The sequence below is a fragment of the Halyomorpha halys genome, unplaced genomic scaffold (genome assembly GCF_000696795.3).
Source record: "Halyomorpha halys isolate HHAL.00 unplaced genomic scaffold, Hhal_1.1 Scaffold432.1, whole genome shotgun sequence".
Classification (NCBI taxonomy): domain Eukaryota; kingdom Metazoa; phylum Arthropoda; class Insecta; order Hemiptera; family Pentatomidae; genus Halyomorpha; species Halyomorpha halys.
Genome location: NW_027112419.1, coordinates 258466 through 282255, shown reverse-complemented (window position 1 = coordinate 282255; position 23790 = coordinate 258466). Strand labels below are relative to the sequence as shown.

Below are 23790 nucleotides of genomic sequence, written 5' to 3'. Positions count from 1 at the left end.
CATTCCTGGCAATCCTCCAAGGCGCCTGAAAAGAAGATGGCCTCGTGACCTTATATTGTAAACTGTTTTAGAGTTCTACTACTGGGTAGTTTCTCTACATCCTGGATCATATCATATGTCATTATGATCAAATTTACTGGTTGTATTTTTTTATACAGTTGTAAATATCAACTAATAAATAAAATAAAAAAAAAAAAGATTTAGTCAAAGATTTCAATTAATATGAACTTCTTTCCAACTATAAAAATTAATAGCTATTAAAATTAACACTATTTATAGGGTATATAAAACCAAATCTGACGTTTCAAATTCATCAAGATAACTCTGTAATCCACATTTTTTCTGAAGCAGATATAATTTTCTAAAAATTGCCTTTTTGTTTAAAACTAAATTTTTCATCTTTTTGCCATGGCTCGTTTTTTTGTTGTTTTTTTTACAACTCTAATACACAAACAAGGTTAAATGAAAAAAAAATAATACATCAGAGAACGTAGCAATCTTCAAAGAGTACGTTACTTGATCTGTTAAAAAATGTTACAATTAAATTGTTTTGACCGGTACTGATAATTTAAGTTTCTTAAAAAGTTATTAAATGGAGGAGTTTTTGAAATAATTATATTTATTATAATCGTATCTGTTTTGGTTGTGAAATATTTGTGTAGTTTCAATGATTTCTTGTTATAAAAAAAAATACTTTTAACAAAATAGCATCCAATATCAGGACATCAACTTAACTCATTTTAATATAAATGTTTTAACATGTAATATAAAGAAACTAAAACAATAAAACCCCACAGAAAATGCTACTGTTAGTTCAGGAATAAATTAAATTAGTTATCAATAACTAAAATAATTTCTCACATCACGAGAACCAACAATGCTCACAGTTTGCAACAGATTATTGCAGAGGAGTGTAATAAAACTTGTTACGTAAAACATTCCGCTACCCTGAGGAAGACGGGAAAAGAAATAACTTTAATAACAAGATATTTAAAAGCGCTCATTCACTTAGTTCTGTGTTGGCAATATTATCAAGCTACCCCTGCACATTCTCACCTGATTTTACGAAATGGAAATCCAGCTAGGGACGCAGTAGGGCGTTAGATACGTAGATGTTGTTAGAAAGATAGCTTCATGGACTTAGCCCATTTGTGAAGAAGCCAAACATTGCAAGGTTTGCAATAACATACTCCTAAGCCATAGAATTGTTTTCGAGGAAACTTTTTGGGTTTAGAGTTCAAAAACACACATAGTTTGTTTATAAACGCATTTTAGATAATAGGTGTATTCATGATCTTAAGTTTAACATGTTAAATGGAAAACTATTTTCTTGTTTTACCATGTCAAAATGAAATAACATATAACATGGTTGAGAGTCTGTTACTATGTCTGTTAATTGGAGTGTAACGTCACTCAACAGACCAGCGGAATTCGTCACCGTTTTGCTTGTTATCATGTTAGATTACTCGATCGTAGTTTACGTTTTGATTGTGTTAGTATTGTTTTGGGTGTTTTTAGAACTAATAAAGCAATGGATGATAATAATAATAGTGTAATGACAGTTTTCAAATAGTTCATCTTGATTCCCTTCCGCACAAGCTAGAAGTGAAGACACTCAATAGCCAAACTTTCACACAACTTCTACTTTTCATTCAATTTATGCATATTGTAATAAATTATTTTAATGGAAACATTGAAGTAATAACATGAAGTTTTAGAAGGACGGGTTATAAAATAAGTTGCTCAGAAAATCCGCTAGGATCTCTTATGCATCTAAAATTTAACATGAATTTAAATAAGAGCTGCTCACAATCATATACTTATAACATTTAACACGGTAAAACATTTTATATTTAACACAACATCATGAATACCCCTAATATCTAATGCCAGTTAAAGTATACAGCGTAAGACACGTAATTAATTAAGCAAAGCGGTTACATTACTTTTCTTTGATTTTAGATGAATGGATTGATTTAATATTGAGCAAAAGAAGTTGGTTCCAACGGACTTCGAATCAGATAGCAGATGAGAAAAAGAGGCCACCGGACGAAAATGATACTTACGGCGTTCAAGGAACTTTTAGAACATTAGCCCTTGACTGATCGGTATATGAAAAAATGTATAATATTTATTTTTTTAATATATCGAACTATAGTTCGACTAGTAGTAACAATATATTGTTAATCGTATCATATTGTACAAAGCTATATAACAGTTTGAACTTTTTAGTTAAATAACAAATGTACGATAAGCAGTAAATAAATACAGCTTTTGTTTTTATAAACAATAAGAGAACTGAAATGAAGGAGTGATGTTAACAATTATGGATTGGTACTTAATCATACATAAGAGAGATCGATTATTCTACAGAAAGTTAGTATATTTACTTCCATTGTATATTCAATCTTACAGTATACGTACATTTACTTTAATCAATTAGGAGTTACAAGAACCAGTAGTAATAGTACCTAAAATTATTGTTGCAAGAAATTAGTAAATTTACTATAACTATTGTATCTTAGAAATAAGTCACAAGCAATCATGTTTTATGTTTACAGTTTTTTTATTTTATTTTTTTTTTTACAATATAGTTTATGACCGTATACGATTGAAGTAATAATATATGTGTTAATATCTTTATATAAATATTTGCACTGATAATGGTCATGGTCTGTATGTTTAATAAACATGAATCATATTATATATTCCTTTTTTTTATACCTTTCCATATTTCTGTAAAAAAAAATACATAAACCAAATTAAAAAAATAATAATAATTTTAATTTAGATAGATTTATTTCAATTTACAAAAATAAATCTAATTTTATATAGTATCTTAGTATATTTTTTTGTTCCAACTTAAAACTATTGTTACACTTTCACTCTTAAACAAAATTCAAATCTTATGATACTATTTGAAAGTCCAATTTTCCTTCTTTCCGATGATAAAAACAAATATAATCTAGATTTATAAGCATAAAAAATTCTCTCAAATATTGTTGGGGGTACGAAGAAAAAAGAACTCAAATATTTTTGAACAATTGTTAATACGTGAGTAGCTCAGTTCAACTGATTTAAGAGTCGAAGGTTCCTTAATTTGGGAAATCCCTCACTCCTGTTATTCACAAAGCTTAATGAAATTGAGTATTGTTTTCTTATATCTAAGAACTATCATAAAATATGATAAATAATCTCTCAGAGACCACGCTACAACTTTTTGTAGCATTCATAAAGTAGTTTCATTTATTTTTTCTTTCCAGGCTATTAATAATTATGTATTCTAACATTATTTTTTATATTATATCTAAATGTCAAATAAAAAAGTTAAAATGAAATAAGCAAATATTTTATTTTATTTTTGGAGTTCTATCAGTGGGTAGATTCTCCATATGTTTGTATCATGTCGCTATGTCAGCTACAGCAAATTTACTAGTTGTATATATTTGTATACAGTTGTAAATAACAATAAATAAATAATTTTTTTCTTTGACATTTTATTAATTTCTATGATATTTAATCCAAAATTGTGAGTATAATTTGTTCAAATATGGAAGTCATCTCATCGATGATGCTCGACTGCTGCCTACTACAAGCCCTTAGTTTCAAACAAGGCCAGGTCCCGTAGAGCCAATCACAGCAGAGGATTCGGACCACGTGACCACGAAAAACATTACTAAGGTTACTAAGGTTGAGCGATTACTATTTCATTTTAGGCGTTAGTTGTGAAATACATTTTTTTTTTTAACACGTGAAAGCTGTGAAATTTTAAACGACCCATATTCAAATTGACCTGATCCAGTTTAAACCATTTGGTAATTTTTAAGAAAATTGGTACAGAAAATTTTAGATAAAAAAATTAATTTTTTTCAAAACTGTTTTTAGGGATGCTAAATATAAACATGAACTTGAAATACATTAGAAAACAAAATGTCGACATACTTTACAGAACACGACAAATATAAAAAAAAATTATTTCGACGCTTTTGTTTCTCCTCCAAACCAAAAAATTGTTCCGGGATCACAGGCCATATTCTTACTGAGGAGACACAAAAAATAGGTGTTTTACAGTACTCAAGGCAAGTAAAAAAGAAAAAAGGAATAAATAAAAACATTTACCTTAACTTAATAGTTTTAATTTAACTTCATCTACGAGTTTAAAACACTTTTGAATCTAGCTTAGAAGCTCGAGGGCCGTCTCAGAGCCAGATTTGCACCAAGGATTTGTAGTGAAAGCGCATAGGAACCTGATCTTATAATAAACAGTTTAAATGGGACAAGGCGATGTTGACCTTAGAACGGCAATAATAAATAATTAGACTATAACCAAAACAAACAAATTAGTGTTTAATAACGCTGATATTAAGCGAATATAAAACTTCAAAAGAAGTATAAAAAAAAGTCTGTAGTATTTTCACATGAAGCTTTTAATCTATTTAATATATCCCTAGTTGATACGAGAAATAAATGAGTGTATAATGATATTATAATTGCCAGAAATCTTAAAAGAAAAAGTTAATTGTTTAACCTTCTGAGCATGAATATTAGATTTCAAGGTCATGATAATTTAGTTTCACGACTTTATTAACCAATTACGCTGTAAGGATTGTTTTTTAAGCAAACGGCTCAACCAATTTTCAGTATAAAATTAGCATTGATATTTTAAAAACAATTTAAGCTGAAAATACTGAACTTTCCTCATTAGGTTTACTGATTTATGAGCAATGGCTAAAATAATTCGGTAACATACGCTATTTCTCAAAATCAATTTAATCGTAACAGTTGATGAAGGTTTTTATAAGTTTTTGTTAATACCTCCAATCATTTATAGATCATAGTTTATAAAATCTAAATCTCAAATAATAATATAATAAAATTAAAGACATTGAAATAAAAAAATCATCTTTAATATTAATGATCCTCCTGAAATTAGTTTAAAAAAAAAGTACATGCTGGTGCCACTTCTTAAATTTGTCAAGGAGTGTTAATGCAATTAGCAATGTGCCGTTGTCTGACTTTCAGTGTAAACCAACTAAGACATACAAATCCGAAGAATATTTCTAACTACTCCAACTGATGCTGAATGTTTCGAATCCGATAATAACGTACATTCATTTAACTAGAAAAAAGTTTGCTATTTAATTAAAACTATTATTTTGACTACGAAACTGATTTGCTGCACTCCTACTCTTGAGGATTTATTATTTATAATATAATTTTCCTAATTTCCATATTTTTTAGTTAGTAGGTTTATCACTGGATAAAACTTGACCCAACAGCGTCTTTTATCACCTACAGATGATAAAACCTTGAGAGTCTGTACAAAATTAGTGTATATCTTGTGCTATTTTACTGTACTTAAACAGCTTCCTTTGAACCATTGTTTAATCATAAAATAAATACGCACTGGCGTGTTGCTAAGCCCTTGCTCGTTATAATCATTATTTCGAAGGCAATCTGAGGTTTCAGTGACTTACAAGATTATTAAAACCTTCCTTTGAACTATTGTTAGTCGTACAATAAATAAGCATTTAGTACAAGATCCGAGAAGAAAAAAAGGCAGTTATCTCACCCCAATTGTTGATTACTTTAATGAAAACTATGTATAATTAATAGTCAAAATTGATAATACCTGCCAAGTATAGGTAGGGGGAATAAAAAATGGCAGTTGTTTAAAAACCTTAAAAAAACACTAATTTTTCATTCGGAGCTCTATATCTTAAAAACTACCAACAACACTAGAAAATCTAAGAGACCTTTTTTTAAGTAGAGTAAATTTGCTGAAATATTAGACCAAAAAGAGCTATTTACGTCCAATAGTTCTCGAGATATAGAGTTTTTATGATGTTTATCTTTGTATGAGTAGTAGTTTTTATGATATTTGCCAAAATTAACTCACAAAATATTAATTTATAGTTGTTCATATAAAATGTTGGATATTTGAGAAAAATATATCTCTAGATCCATAAGAGACACGTATGTCAGCCAACACTCAAAATAAAGGAAATTTAACTTACTATAAAGTAGTTGATGACACTTATCTTCTTAGGGGTAGTAGTTTTTATTGTATTAACATATTAATATAAATTTGGCAAATGAAAATATGTCCGAAAAAGAATAAATCAATTTATTTTAGCAAATTTCATGTAAACTATTACTCCTACGATGACAAACATCATAAACTACTTTATAGCTTATTAAACTAGCTTTAATTTGAGTCCTAATTGACATCTGTACGTCATACAGTTTTTGAGATATAAATTCTCTAACTACTGATCTTTCAGTACGTCCCATACAATATTTTTATGAAATGTTGCTTTTTAAAAAGCTATATCTCGAAAAATATTTAACGTAAATAACTCTATTACGACTCATATTTTAGCAAATTTACTCTTTAAATGATGTTCTCTTGTGTTGTTCCTACTTTTTAAGATATAGTGCTCCGAATAAAAAATTAGTGTTTTTTTAAGGTTTTGAAACAACTGCCATTTTTTATTCCCCCTACCTATACTTGGCAGGTATTATCAATTTTGACTATTAATTATACATAGTTTTCATTAAAGTAATCAAAATTTGGGGTGAGATAACTGCCTTTTTTCTCCTCTTGGGCTCTGGTACTAATTGGTCTATTGTCAAAACCTTACTTGTTATAATAATTATATTGAAGGCAATTTGAGGTTTCAGTGACTTGGAAGATTTTCACATTGTTTTACTCTAATTACGGAACAAAAAGGATAAGTAAAAACACTAACTTTAAATTTTATTGTATATGTATAGTAACTAAAGGGATGTGTTGTAAACAACTGCCATGATCCACTATCCGTGATATTCCATATCAAACCCATATATTTTGCTGAAATTGCGTCTGAATAAATATTTATTTATTTATTTTTTTGCCTAAAAAAAATATTAGTTCTTTTGTTATCCAGAAACTCAGGTGTTTGACAAGTTATGGCACCGAAGGCTTCTTTTTAAACTGAAACAAATTCTTTCAAGGGCTTACTATTAATCATCTCTTCGTGACAGTTTTTTTATGTCCAAAAGAGCTCAGCGATTTTAACAGTCAAACAGGAGTCCCTAAAGATTCTATCCTGGCCCCACCTCTGTACATAATATGTCCTCAGGACATACCGACAGACAACGTTCTAATTGCGTCGTATGCAGACGGCAATGGTATTATCATGAGAAACGTACACCCTTTACAGACCATACTGACAATAAATATCAAGATATTCAAAAATAAAATGAAAAGAAAATTAAATGCCTTTTTTATGAGAGAAAAATATCTCTTCAATAAAGCCTTTTATCTATTAATATAATTGTTTTTCATGGATAGCCATAATAATTTAAAATGAACCCCATTCGTGAGGTTAAGGATTATAAATAAAAATTACTCTTATGACTTAATAATTATAATAATAAATTATGACTTAGAAAATATTCGCCTTTTGTTACAATATAAATAAATTAGAACTGTTGATCAATTAAAAATATCCCAACAAACAATTTTTTTTTATTCATCTCTGTTATTTCAAAATTCAATTAATTACTTTTTTTTATTTGAATATTTATAAGGTTTCGTTTTATCAACGTAAGTCGACTTATACCTATTTTCATATCATTAAAACTAATTCTAAAGTTTTTAATTGTCAATAAATGGATTTTTTTTTTTTACAAACAAATATTTTACTAAATCATTATTTTAATTAGAAATGATTTCATTTTTCTTAATAAAATGTAATTCTCTGTTTGCTGTATTGATAATGTTTATTTGTTTCGTAGACATTTTAATCGGTACTGATAACCCTAGAGAGTTATTCGTCCTGTTTCCATTCTATAATTGAGGTCAATTGACCTAAAATCAACGGTTTTTCGTGAATAATCTATTGTCATTCACGTCTCGAACTCCTTAATGCACTTTGGTACTCGCTTTCCTATAAGTATGCATACTTCACATTTAACTACGTCAAGTATTTCTATGAAAGCCTCAATAAATCCAGTAAAATTGTAAGTGAATCTAGAATTAATTGGAAACCAAATTATTTCAGTGGATCCCAATAATAATAATCTAACAATAATGAGGTGTAGATAGTTGACCGTAGATTAATAAGTGGAGAAGATGGTGCGGGGGGGGGGGGAGAGAGGGAGGGAAGTCAGCATAAAGACAAAAATAAACAAAAATCATTTATTCATGTTTTTTGATTTATTTTCATTTCATTATTTGGTTAATTAAATAATAATTTTTATCGTTCGAGATTATTTAATATTTTACTGCTCTAGCTTATGAATTGTAGTACCTTCCCCAGCGCCTTAATAATCAAAAGTGTAACTAATGAATTTCATTTATGCCTTTCATTCCTATGTTATTTCGGCACCGACCGATATATGTTTTCATCTGGTGGGACCATGTTGGATGTACCTTTCTGTATAAATGATATGAAATAAAAATCTTGTTGTTTAACTAGTACATATTTTCACCTTTTCATAATTATCGATGTAGTGACACAGTAATATATATATATATTCCAGAAGAAAACAAAAACGAAATATTATTACTATCTTTGCTAATTCCTTTTATTTTGTTATTGCCTCTCCTCTTTCGCAATTTTGAGGTCAATTATCTAATTTCTCACATTTTTTTTTTTTTATGCCTTGCTAAATCAAAATATAATAATATTTCATTTTCATTTCACGTTTTTATTACGTCTAATCAATTAAGCAACTTTATGAGAAAACAGGATTATTGTACCATTCATATATAATTATTTATTGAATTACTAATACCTTTGCGAATTCCCTTTTTATTATTGTTTCTCCTCTTTTGTTATTTCGAGGTCAATTGCCTAATCTACAAGGATTATCATTCAATACAATTATAATTTTAATTAATGTTGAAACGTAATTAATTGAATTTAATTACGTGTTTTTCTTAATATTTTTCTCGGAAACACTTTTTTTTATGACTCGTTAAATAAAAATTAATCCGTATTAACATAATAACGCTTCATCTTTATTACCTCTAATCAGTTACTACAACTTACTGTATCTTTGTTAGCTGAATTGAAAAAACAGTTTATATATATTTTAATACAGTTGTAAATGTCAATAAATAAATTATAAAAAAAAAATAGTTTTAAACTATTCCTTGTTTGTTTTGTAACAATATTTTCTGTATTTTGTACGGTAAATTTTGTGGATAATTAAGGATTAACAACTATGTAACACGCCCTTCTTTTATGTTTGTATTGTACTGTAATAGATTAATAAAAAAAAACAAAAACTTATTAACGTCAGAATCATAAAAAAAACGAAACCTTTAGTTTTTTATTTCTTCAGCATTTTTTAACAGTTGTGTTTGTCCTTTTACAGAAGGCATGTGAAGGTCAATACGTAAAATTATATTGTAACTTTTTTAAAATTATCTTGTAAGATTTTAATTTTGTAAATATTAGTCTTTTTTCCTTCCCCGAGTATTTGTGATTCGTAGTTCCAAATTATTTCATGTGATTAAATATCTTGTTTTTGGGACACGTTTGCGTGAGGTTATATAGATATTATTATTATAACCGACAAACTAGTTGATATAATTAAGTTAATATAATTAAGATATTCTGGGTGGCGGTCAATAAGGGTATTAAAATAGTCAAAAGAAAGCTATTCATTGTAAACCTTCGTTTCGTCCCACTTTTCAGGACTTCATCAGGGCTTTCAGAATGAATTGTAGCGACAAACTACAAAGTGTGACGAAACGTAGGCTAACAATAAACAGTTCTCTTTTACTATTTTGATACCTTTATTGACCGTCACCCGAACTACAATCTACTTCATACGGTCAACTATCTTCATTCAATAATCAATATAATAAGGTTTCAATTTTGTATGTTTCAAAATTAGGTTCTAGTATTTAATTTCTTATGTTTATAAATTTTAGATTAATTATTCAGTTTTTCCTCTGTTCTGCTCTGTTGAATATCCACTACGATTGTATTTATAAAGCAATAATTTTTTTTTAAAAAGGTTTCTAATGATATAGGATACAAATTACTGCTGGTATTAATATAGTATTAATAGTATTAATTATTTTATAGTTTATATTTATTCATTTTGTATTATCAGGTTTATCCATTTAATGATGCTCGGTTATTTGATATAAACAAGAATAAAAGTTCATTAGAGGAAACCATTAGGAAAATTTAATATTTCAGTCCTGTCATACCATTTCAACAAGGAAAAGATATTGCTCATGTTACAGAACATTTAATTAAACAGTGAAAAGAGATTTAGATTAAGAGCCTTTGTCGAGAAAATAATAAAATAAGATATGGTATTATTTCAGGCAAGTTGAATTTAGCGGAAAAAAATGTCGCAATGATACAAATTTTAGTTTCGCACAGCATTTTTTTTTATCTAAGCTGTTCACAGAAATATTGACCGTTTAGAGAGATTCATTTTTTTGAACACATTAAAACGTCTTTTCCGTTGAAAACTCGATTCGCTACACAATATTTCAAATATAGGTAATGGAAAGCAAAAACAAAGTGCTGTCTAAATTATATTATAACCAAGTATCTCCTAGAATTATCACAGCGATGAATTCACTCAAGAAAATATAATCGGCGATGTACCTTCGGCTCAGCATGCACCCACTGCACAAACAAAATACACGAAGCTACAGATTTGAATTATGAGCAAAGTTAAACAACGATTCATGAAGCAATTGGCCATATATTGAAACTTGCTGCCATTATTCTCGCTTATAAGTTCCTATCAAGTGCCATTATCAGATTTAGAGGCATCCTGACCTCCACCAGCACCTAACTTTACTCTGAACTTCCACCACATAAATTGCAAATAAGGTAATATTTTACTAAAGTTATGAGAATTTTCTATGTAGCAAAATTTTAAAAATATTTACGGAGTTTTATAGTATATAAAAAAAGGTTCATTATTCGGAATTCCCTTTTCCATAAGAGTGGAAACATGGATGTTGAAACTTCAGCCCTGCGTTGAGTAGATGTCAAACGGTTTGACATTCAGATGTAACATAAGAGTCGGTTGGGAAAAGCACAAAATTGACGTTGGCTTTAGAGCGATGCTGACAGGGAGAGAATGTAAAAAGGGCACCCTATACATAAATATGTATAAAGTGTATTGGCTGGGAGTAACGTCATCAAACTGTCACCGCCACGGCTCCTTCCTATTGGCTGACGGCCCGCTAGCTCTTCTGTCATTGGTTGTTAGCATCAGCTCAATTCTGTTATTTAAAGAATAAAAGATATTATTAAATAACAGCCTAGTATTATAAGGCTTCGAATCCCATATAATGTATGGTATATTTTTTGTAATTAACTACGATATTACTTCAATTGTGTCAGAAATTTTATAAAATTCCTGATACATAATGAGCTATGAACAATTACAAAATCTAAACAACAATATCTTTTTCATTGTTGGTAAAATACAATTCAGAAAATGGTGGTTGGTGGAGTGGTCAGAAAATAAATTCTTAGTCAGCACTTCTTTTTTTGTAACGATCCAGCTTACTTTCCCATTTTTTAAATTCTATTTTTAATAATTTCATCTTCATATTGGGTCATTTCTTTTACAATACATACAGAATACAAGGGTTGGTTGGCATAGACTTTATATGTTTTCATTTTTTTCTTTAATACTTTTGGCAAATCTAAGCTTTGTGCCGAAATACTACTTATACGGCTTTCAAGTTTTATTTGACTGATTCATAAATAAAAAGATTATTGCAAATAGATCCAACAATAATCACATAATCATGAATAATTATTGGAAGCATAGCAGATGGATTTACTCCCTTAACGAACCGAAATAACTTTCCGCAAAAAAATTTATTTAATTATTATAAAATAGATGCTCTTCTATCATTCTCTAAATAAATTCAATTGGTGATTTATTGAAGATCAATTCAATAAGTGGATTAATAACCGATGATCTTGTATCAACACAACGAGCTTGTATCAACACACACTAATTATCTTTTATCACCACGATGATCTTGTACCAACACATTGATCTTGTATCAAACTCCAAATAACACTGATCTAACTTCTATGTGTCAAAATTTCACAGATAATGCCAAGTAACTCTGTTCATCTCAACAACTTAATATTTCTGTTTTATTTTCTTTCACATTCCTATTACCTATCGTATCACTCATTACGTTATATTATTTATATCATTTTATTTAGCTGTGTATAGTTACTTTACACTTATGTTTATAATGTATATATTGAATTTAAATTTATCAAAAAATATCAAATTATTATTAAAATTACATTAATTTAAATATGTTAAATATATGTACATAGGTAATATAAATATATATGAACATTTATGTTCAATTAATGACTCCATAAAATCAGTTTTTGTACTTTAATATTAATTGTGTAAAAATTCAGGACTAATTAAATGATTAGGAGTAGAATTTCAATGGTAATATAAACATAATTCAGTCTGGCTTTAGCCATAAAACATAGCCATAGTGTGCGTCGTATTTGTATTATCCTTCTCGTTAATTTTCTTTTTACTCTTTCTTCTTTTATTCTGGATTTTCTCTTTAGGAAGTCTGGTAAGTCAATTCATTCACATCTTTACACTATTCTCACTTTTCTCTCTTCACTTCAGAAAAGTGAGAATAGTGTAATGTGACATGATTTCCTATATGAAATTCAAATTATGAGGTTTAAAGTACATGAATATGGGACACTGGTCCCGAAATGGTTGTACTATAATATGATAATTTAATATAAATTACATTCAATTGGAAGTTTATTAACCTCAAAAAATTTTGATGAATTTCTTTTTTTAATATTTATCATTTAGTCCTCATTGTAGTCAATAGTCTATTTCTGTGGTAATAAAGTTGTTTTGCTGATAGAAGAAAAGGTACCTAAGAATCACAGAGGAGTACAGATGAAGAAATTCGGGAAAAGTAACCATCAAAATAATTCAACCCTGTTTCTGCCAAGAATACAACAGTTTTACAAAATATAGCGAATCCGTTTATATATCAACGCGATCCGAAGAGATCGGTCGGTTTCAGCTTTTTCCAATTCGAGCTACTGTCTCTATTTTTCCTTTTTTCTCCTTTGGTTATTAATCAAATTCTTTAATATTTTGTAATTATTTATATTTTTTATTACTAACAATAGAAACTGGTTATTTATTTTAAATAATCATAACGAAAGGTACTTAATAGGAAGAGTTTTTACAAATTCGGCACTTAAGTATTGTAAGGCTATTTCAATGAGGATCCTCATTTTGACCAATCCTATTGGAGAGACTCCTAAAAAAAAAAAAAAATTAAAATTAAAAATTAAAAACTAGAGCTCAGCAACATAAAAGTATTTGCAAATAATATCAACACAACAGCACTTGCACGACACAGCATAAAGTATAAACATGATTTTGATTTTAAAAATCCTAAAATTTTAGACCTAGTAAATAACAAAACCAATATATATATATCACAAAAAAACATAGGTAACGCTATTAATATTCAGACAGAGACAAAAAATGCATGTAAACACTACATAGACATAGTAAATCATTTAGTAATTTAATGTTGTAATATATTATTTGATAGTAAAATAAATTTAATACATTGTTCGAGTCTGGCACCCAGGACTGCTATAAAAGATCCGTAAATTCCTACCCCCTACATATTATCTCATTATCCGTTCTTATCTCTCAGACAGGTTATTTCAAGTAAATCACAACAGCGCTTATTCATCCCTGATTCCTCAGTCTGCTGGTGTATCTCAGGGTAGTATCCTTGGTCCTTCCTTTATACAGTTTTTACAGCTGACATCGCAACCCGTCCTAACACTATTCTCACCACGTATGCCGATGACACATGCCTATTGTCAGTGAATAATGATCCTTACATTGTATCCCAATCCCTCCAATCCCACATCACCACCCTCGAAGAATGGTGCCAAAACTGGAGGATTAAAATAAATTCCAATAAATCTCAACAAATCACATTTACCCTTCGTCGTAAACCTTCGTCTTGCCCTACAGTATCTTTTAATAATACCCCACTTATTCCTGTCGAACAGATCCGTTACTTAGGACTAAATCTGAACAAACGACTGACATGGAATCCTCATGCAAGACTGAAAAGACAGGAAACTGCTCGTCGATTCCGACTATTACAACATTTACTAGACAAACGGTCCAAACTTCCAATCCATTAGAAAAGACTGATCTACATGACTATTATAAGACCTATTTGGACATACGGAGCTATGGAGCTCCACTAAACCATCTAATTCCTCTCGAATCCAATCCTTACAGTCCAAAATCCTTAATGCTCCATACTTTGTCACAAATCTAATCATCTATCAGGACCTCAATGTCCCCTATGTTGCCGATTAGGACAGAACCAGATACCAATCCTTCCATAATAAACTTCTCAACCACCCAAACCAACTCGTTTCTAATCTGGCTTTTCTTCACTACCTAATAATCCTCCTAGACGTCTGAAAAGAAGATGGCCTCGAGATCTTCTTTAGAAATGTTTTTGGAGTTCTATCAATGGGTAGATTCTCCACATGTTTTTATCATGTCATAATATCACTTACATCAAATTTACTTGATGTGTATATATGTATACAGTTGTAAATATCAATAAATAAATTATTAAAAAAAAAAAATACATTGTTGAGTAGTAAAAAATAGTGTTAATAGACTAGTCATATTTTGTGCAATAGAGGTAGGAGAGTATTGAATAGTTTATAATATATTTGTTATCAATGGTAAAGATAATCAGGTTTCACGAAAGTATTTTATATCTGGTTATTTATAATATTTTGTTTTTTTAATTATTAAAATTTTATATTAGTAACAACAATATATTAATGTTAACATTATAAGACTAATAAGGAGAAAACAAAATGTAATTTAAAAGATGTTTTAAACAGATAATTGTTTCAAAATATAAAAAAAAAATTGTGATATATTGATTAATTATTGTATGCATAGGATGGATTTGACAATTTTTTGTAGATACCTGATGATGGAGTGGCAACTCCGAAACGTTGTTATTGTTTTTCAGTGATATAAAATAAAATAATTAAAATAAATAAGAGTACCTTTTCATTCACAAGATCTAATTATTAATTTTAATTAGTAACAATATAAACTGGTTATTTATTTGAAATAATCATAACTAAAGGTACTTAATAGGTAGAGTTTTACAAATTTGGCACTTAAGTTCTATAAGACTATTTAAATGAGGATAAGACGAATCTGATATTTAAAAAAAAACTTTAGTTTTCTATTAATTTGCCATGCTTAATAAAATTCGTTACACGAGATTTTTTTTTAGAAAATCTATGAAAAGTAAAAAATCAATTCTCTTAAGTGGGCACTTCTAGTTAGATGGTTAAAAAACAAAAAGTTGCTGTAACATTCAGTAATTTACGACTATTCGTTTTCTAGCTGGTCATCAAACACACAGACGTCCATACACACACTAGACATTTTGTGAGACTCAAAACGTATATTTCCGACCTAGAGTAGAATTCGAAATTTTCACGTTCGCAATACATCCTGTATATATTCCATATATCGATATGTGAAAATAAAAAGAGGGATGGTTGCACGTTACTGATCACTGTCGCTTAAAACCTTATATGTTTCTAAGGCACATGCAATGAAATGTGGTTGAACGTTAAACTGGCACATTAAGATGCTTAGGGACTTATACTATTGGAAATTATCATCCAAGGCAATATAGGTATACAATTCTGCTCTAATTATCTAAAAAAAAACGTGTTAATTTTTTTATCAAAATTAAAGATCATTTAAAAATATTCTATCTCATTTATAAAACTAACCAACGGTTTCTAATCTCATAAAAATGTCCTGTAACCTTGTTACGAAAGATCTTAATGGGTTTTCTAAAAATCAACATATATTTTGTTTCCCTTTGTTAACCATCACTACTATCATACTAACGAACTTCAATTATAAACAAAATTTATTCCTTTAAGTTAATGAACGAAACTGACCTAACACAGAAGGTTTCTGTTCAGCGGTTTTATTTAGGTGGACATGTTGGTTATGCTTTAAATGCAAGGTTATATATCATTATTAAAATTCGTTCCACAAAATTAGGGTAAAGGCATCAGCATGATTTTCCTGTTTTTATTTTATACAAAGGCTAAATTTTCAAATTCATGAATTTTCTTGGCTTAATTTTATAGTCTAACATCTTACCAACATTGATAATAAAGTTTACAACCCTTATTTTTCTCCTGAATGTGTTTTGCACCAATAACTGAGAGGGCCAAAATCGGTTTTTATTTCAGTCGGCATAGGCTACTAAAAAAACGAAAAAAACAAAAAAAAACACTGTTTATTGAAACAGGATTTATTAGTTGTTTATTATTAAAGATAATTACAACATGAAAACTTTACAATCAGAAGATAAAATTAAACAATACTAAAATCAAAACGAAAAAATTTATAACTATGTGCTCCTAGCACTACTAATGTTATTAAATGGAACAAAAAAATAAGGGTTTGTCCGATACTCAAGACATTTAACAATTTAATAATTGTAAATACAATTTTAGAATATCATTAATTTTTCATAAGATTCTAACTTTTTTCTTCTTCAGTTTTTTTTAAATTTTGTTTTTAGCTCACAAGCAAATAACTCATTTAGTTTTTCAATGTTTAAAAACACACATCAACATATTATCATTTTTATATCCCGCCTTTTTCCAATTTTATCCACTCTTTCAAAGCCTAATTTAACTAGCTTTAGTCTCTTCTTCTCGTACTAAGAGTTTCATGATGATATAGGACTGTCGCTAAATCAGGGTTTAGTGGGACGGGTTGGCCGAGAATGATTCCCTTCTGATCTCCTCTATGATTGTGACTTGTGGGTACATCGACCAATATACTCAATATATATTTCAAAAAGAAGTAAAGTAGTCACTTCAGATTGCATAAAAAATAAACAAATACTGGTAAAAATATAAAACCAAATTACTTACCTGCTTAAGTGTTTCAATAAGCATGCTTTTATTAAAACATGTGTACCAGAGGTTGAAATGAAAAACCGCCGTCCTTTACGATCCTAGTTAAATGTGGGTCCTTAAGTGGTAGTTCAAGGTCAACTATAGCTCACTTAAAATATTTAATTAACAACTTCAGTGTCCGTTACTGAACCTGGGGATTTGAGGTGTAGGTTTGGGGTTCGATTTTCATTTCTGGCCCCACGAAATGGAAACTTGACCCCCATGGTATTAGAATAGGGTGGCGCCCTGTAGATAACCCCCTGTCCCTCCCCATATATCAGAAATGAACAGAAAGGAGTTCAGAAAAGGAAAAAAAAGTTACTGGTATGCTTTCTGATGCTAGTGCCTTTACTCTAAATCAAATGTTTCATGAGACATTTAAATATTCTTTATATCGAGATTATTTTCTTATGTTCTATTTGTTACTTAGAAGTACATTTTGTATTGAATATTAAATAATCCAAGATTAAAACAGATTTAATATTTCATCAATAGAAAGGGAGTCCAACTAAAAAAAAATATATATATTATTTATGATGTCTATTATACACAATTTATCTGTAATGCAAAGATGGTTTCGTCAAATTAATGCTTTATATTGAAATTCTTATAAGAAACGGAGATATATATCTGAACAGAGAAATTTTTTTAAATATTTATTTTAAAAAAAATATTTCGGTCTTTTGAAAAGAAATAATTTTAACAAAATCAAACTCTGACAAATCTACAAAAGATTTCTTCATCTTTTTTTTTTTTATAATAATCCAATAACGGCATTTTCCCTGTCAACTTCCCAAATGCTGCAATATCTTATTGCCTTTACCCTGGTTCTGTCTTGAGCAATTTATTTATTTATTTGTCTAAGGCTTCTTTGATCTTGTAGGGCAATTGATTATGCTTGGTTTAAAAAAAGACTTTTATCTTTATCTTCAGGATAGTGTAAGTACGTTTGAATTTCTTTTCTTGTTTATCAATTTCTAATATTTGATATTAAAAATATAACACAAATTGTATGAGGATATTCAAAGATCGAAAAATATTGCAAATCGTAATTTCATATTATGCAAAATTACTCAGTAAGACCAAGGTGAATACTGTTCCTGTACATGATGCAAAACTTAGATAAAAATAAATATATATATATATATATATATAGTATTCTCTCAAATTATTCATTAAGCATTTAAATAATTTCTAAATATACTGCATGAGATAGTCCCTATCTTCACAAAAATTGAATCCATAAATCTTAATAAATATTCCAAGAAACATCCAATAGGTCATGCATTTTAATATTCCTAAATTTCGATTCAATGAGAAAAAAGTATTTAAAGAAATACACATCATCATGACAACTTGAGGCAGAACTTGAGAATTAATTTGGTTTTGGGAGCCTGGCTATCGAAATAAAGTAAACGATGTTTTCATATTTTTTTATAAACAACCATAAAGTATGGAAATAATCAACTAACAGTATTATTGATTCACTTTTGTATTTATTTCAAAGATTGTTTTATTTTATTTATTTGTTTTAGTAGTAATAAACCATTATTAGTTTAATGGTTCAACATTTTTTAAAATATTTCAATTTACTTTTAATTCATAAAAAAATTTTCTGTTGTTTGTTAATTTTGTTTTCAAGTATAAAATATACTAATTATCAGTTTCTTTCAGTTTTTTATATTTCCATGTTCTTTTATTTCATCCTAAACAAATATTTACAGATTATGTTTTAGTTAGTTATGACTTAAATATTATTAGTTTATTATCATTTTTTATTTTTGAAATTTACGCCAAGTTTTTTTTAGTTATACCTAGAATGTTTTTTCTTTTCTTCCGTAATGTTAGTTTTTTCCTTAACTTATACTTATATTTTCTTTTGTTATTTCATTTATTAGTTCAACCCTTTTTGTATATAACTGTACTTATTATAACAGACGTAAATATACATATTTTTATAATAATATATACGTAGGATATGCAACAGTTGCGCCTTCCAATGCTCATGTAGACTGTTTAGCAGACTGTTTCAGTATTGCGGTTCTCCTATCAGTATTCCTACTCTGAAGGGGCAAATTGTTACTTAAAGAGATTTTAAGGACTAGTAGTACAAAAATTGGGCAGGTGCGGTAGCCCCGGGGTAAGGCCCAAGGCTACTAACTTCAAGAAGCCGAGTTCGAATCTGGCTGGGTAGAAAATTGTTTTATGTTACACTGTAGCCTTGCGTCAACTCCTGTAGGTTCAGGAGCACTCCTGGGGTCCACCAAGCCTCTAAAATAGGGTACCCTTAATTGTGTAAAAATCTGGAAGTCGAGGATGATTCTGACCAAATCACCTCCTTGCACAACCGTTAGTCTAGTAAAAGTACATCCTTACAAAGTAATCAACTCCTGATCCTTCTTGGGTTGTAATGGTACAGATTTTAGTTCAAGAATAGAAAAAAATATATACTATTTATCTAGGATTATTATATTATTGAGTAAATACAATTATAAAATTGTGGACTAATAATATTTTAGTCCTCCTGGAAAATGTAGAAGAAATATATGGTTGAGTATTTTTTTTCTTTGGACAATTTTTTTCTTGGAATTTACAAAAAAAAAAAATTCTTTTCGATCAAGAAAGAAATATGTGCAAAATGGTAAGTAAAATATGGATTAAAATGTTTAAATATTTTCATATTTATATATATATGAAAAAAATGGTTTAACATCGTTTGCTTATTTACATTAAATATTCATAAAAATCATAGGTGTGTTTACACCACTTATGGAAAAATATAGAAATATATATAGAAAAAATTTAAGTAAAAAAATATATATAAATTTATGTTAAAAATTGAAACTTTTAAAGAAGTTCTTGAAATTTACTTTTTTGGGATACTGATTACCAATTTCAACTTTGAGACCTTCAGTTTTCTCCAGAAATATTTTAAAATATTATACAGATGTTATAAAATTTTCAGTTTTTCTCTAAGATGGATTTTTTATTGAAATCAATACACATCAGTCTACTCTAAAGTAAGCTGCAGTAAATTGCCTAAACTATTTACACCTTAATGTTTTGTCAGAGCACATTTTCTGAACTTTTCACCGAGATTATTTGAATGACCACTATTAAACTAAGAGAGAGTACTCTTAAACAATGCCCTGGACGAAAAAGAAAAGTAAAACATTCAAAGTTCAAATTCTTAATCAGCACCTCAAAAAATATAAACGTACATATTTCCAGAGGTTCACCAAAATTTTCCACCAGCATCCCTTTCTGGTTTCTAATTGACTGGACTACATACCAATTTAATCTCCTTTCCTTTTCTTACGTCCGCCCAAGACTCCCGTTGGAGTCCTACACTGAATTTAATCTCAATTGATTCAATAGGTTTAGTATGAATTGCGCCCGAAATATTTTGGATATGCTTTGCAACAAACAGTAATGTCGTGAACACAGCATCGCAAGGTTTTGAAGGGGCAAAACATTTGAAAGCGTTAGACTACTAAGTATTAATTTCTTTTAAGTTCCTTAACATCACAATCATTGAATTATTGCAAATATTTCTAACCCCTGAATACATATTACTTTTTATAACTATAAAATTATATCTCCTGAAACATCATAGCCATTCATTTAAAAATAACATAATTATCTTTAAAACAAAACTAACAACATATAAGTCAAACTAGCATATATCTGCAAAGATGTGAACTCGTTTTATTCTTAATATACAAAATAACATATCACTAACCTCTTGATTGCTATTTCTCAAAAATAAGAACGCCTATTCTTTTGAAATTTTTAGTCCAGTTTCTTTATATGTTGTAGATGTGTCAATTCGGACTGCATTGTCGTTATGGAGCTCCATTCACTTCATTTACTTAAGCATAGGTAAAAATATTTTCTTGACATCCTAAAATTATTATTTAAAAAATATAATTTATGAAGAAATAGAGAAGAAGCTATATTGACTTATGTAATCGACAGAGATTTTTTCCTTCTATATAATACCACTGGAACATAGTACTGGGAATAATAGAATATTCTCCAGTATAATAGATGGTGCAAGAAGGGGCAAGTTATAAGGGCAATCGGGACCTCTATTAGCCCAAGTTTAGTGGTGGACTTAATTTAGTGGTGGCTGGTAATTTAGTGCTTTTGTGGTAATTCAGTGGCTTCGTGATAATTCACACGACACAGCGTTAGAGATGGAAATCTAGCAGTCGTTACTGGTGGACTTATCAACTACTCCAGTCTCTATCTACTGCTGTTATCTTTACTAGGGATGATTTAAGTAGATGAAGGCCTGTAGTTACTCGTGGTTAGTTATCCATCCTATGTGCACTTATACATACTAAATATCTATCTATAGCAATAAATTATATAATACGAGTATACTTGTCATTATTATCAATATCCTTTACTGTACAGATTGTTTTTATATTAATTAATTTAATTGCAACAGCATGATGTAAAAATTGTACCGTATTTGTTGCTAAGTTCATCATTATGTGATGTTTTCAACTTATTTTCCTTAATTTTAGTCTAAGATTTAAGTTTAGCTCTCTGGGAAATTTAATTGTATATATTCCAAATGAGCGTCTTGAATGTCAAAGGGGATGTAAAGTTTTCGTGTCATATTCTAATTCTATGATATTTTCACCTAAAAGGTTTTGGAGAAGTTTGATATTTATATCATAATATTTAATAATATAAAGTATTACCAGTAAGTATAACTGAAAATAAATATATGTTATTACTTTGTATGAATAGCATACATTAGAATTTTTCACAGATCTGTAAATGAGATTGGAATTGACATTATCTTCCTTTCACCTGTAAAAAATATTGATGTTTAAAAATAATTTAAACTTTGCTGGGTATCCAACCTAATTTAAAAATCATTTTCAAACTAGGTGCTTAGAGCCTATTATAATCAATTAATCTACTACAAATAATAAATTAATAACGATTAATGGATAATTGACTGTTGATTAATAAGTAGAGAAGATGATCGGGGAGAGGGAAGGTGGTGCAGTCAGCAAAAAAGCACAAATAAACAAAAAAAATATTTATTCGTGCCGATGTTTCGACCTGAGTTTCGTCATGGAGCTTGGGGGAAAGCCAGAATCTCTCCTGCAAGCTCCCTGATGAATACCTGAAACTCAGGTCGAAACGTCGGCACGAATAAATATTTTTTTGTTTATTTGTGCTTTTTTAGATTAACGCACCCCCCTCCACCCCGACTATCTATTACACTTAATAATTTAATAATATTTCAGTAGTATATTTTGAAAAAAAAAAAAAAAAAAAAAAAAGAGCTTCATTAAACTATCACTGATATGTAACAAAAAAAATCACAATATATCAGCTACTCGACTAATAATAATTTGTTTTCAATTGATAGCTGTTATCAGCGGTCCCATGGTGTAACGGTTAGCACTCTGGACTTTGAATCCAGCGATCCGAGTTCAAATCTCGGTGGGACCTAATCTTTTTTTTAAATCAAGTTTTGACTTAAATATTATGCATAACCATCTATTAAGTCGTAAATTAGAAATCAGAAAGAGATAAAAGATATAGACCCAATATGCCCGAAACGTTGACCACTTAAATTTGAGTCATAAAAAATTTTAAGTTATAAATATCATACATATAAATAAATTTCTGCTTCTTTAATAAGTAGTATTAAAAAACTACATAAATTCTTGTTAATACCTGTATGTAAACATTATTCGAAAGAAAAAATAAAGGTTTCACAGAGATATATGGATTCTAAGTCCAGGATGCAAACCATTAATCCATGGGACCATTATTATAACAATATTGTAATTACTTAAATCTAAATGAAATAATACTAATTCAAGTAAAACACTTACATTTATAAGGCTTAAAAATTACTGATTTTTCTATGTCAATTTATAATTAAATATAATACATTAATTGATAGTAGGGCATCATTTGACATGATAAGTATCGTGTAAGAATCATTCTGGTCCATACTCTGACCATAGAATAGTAATAATGATAATTAAATTAATTTAATTTAGTTCTATTTAAAGTTGTAATTAAAAGGAGATCAAATTTTGACAAAGGTTAATATAAAAGGAAAAAAAAATATGCTGGGACCTACATTGTATCTTTAAATTATTTTATAATTAAATTCATACTTATGAACTTATGACTTATATGAGTTTTTTATTTAGAACGTTTCTCAATTTACATTATTAAACCACTAGAAACACTCCCAATGATAATAAGTATCATTTATTTAATATTAGTATTTTAAATTATAATTAAAACAATTTGGAATAAATATAAAACATTTGTAAGTATATATAGTTCAATTTCGCGAATATGCAGGATTATGGAAAATTATTAATTGATACCATTCATTAACATATAACAAATAATATATTGAAAACACAAACAAACTAATGAAAATAGATCATCTAATTAATTAATTAAACAAAAAGAATTTTTTGCAATGTATTCTATCTCTTTTTTTATACTTCAGAATAAATTTCAGGTTCAGCGATTTAAGCCCCAGAACTACCAATTCTTCATTCCTTTTAAAATCTTTTCCCTCGGGTTTAAATCAAAGGAAATGGCCGGCCTACCGTTATCCTTTTTGTTTCAGTTACCAGACAACTCTAATCCTGTAAAGCTTAAAAATGAGACTCATTCCGGGTAAAGGGATTAAAGGGATAGGAAGAAAGAAATAAAAAAACTT

General features: G+C 28.8%; 1 protein-coding gene and 1 non-coding gene across 2 annotated transcripts in view; both read left to right on the top strand.

Moving 5' to 3' along the window:
• The window catches only part of LOC106682609 (alpha-tocopherol transfer protein-like), a gene marked incomplete at its 5' end in the record, with an annotated part of 11828 nt that extends 9122 nt beyond the window's left edge, over window positions 1-2706 (top strand). The window contains 1 exon segment of the mRNA XM_024361535.1: window positions 1963-2706. Coding sequence (XP_024217303.1) covers window positions 1963-2105 — 143 coding nt within the window.
• Window positions 2707-22475: 19769 nt separating this feature from the next.
• Window positions 22476-22547, top strand: TRNAQ-UUG (transfer RNA glutamine (anticodon UUG)). The gene has a single exon. It is a non-coding gene; the product is annotated as a tRNA-Gln (tRNA).
• Window positions 22548-23790: the final 1243 nt, after the last annotated feature.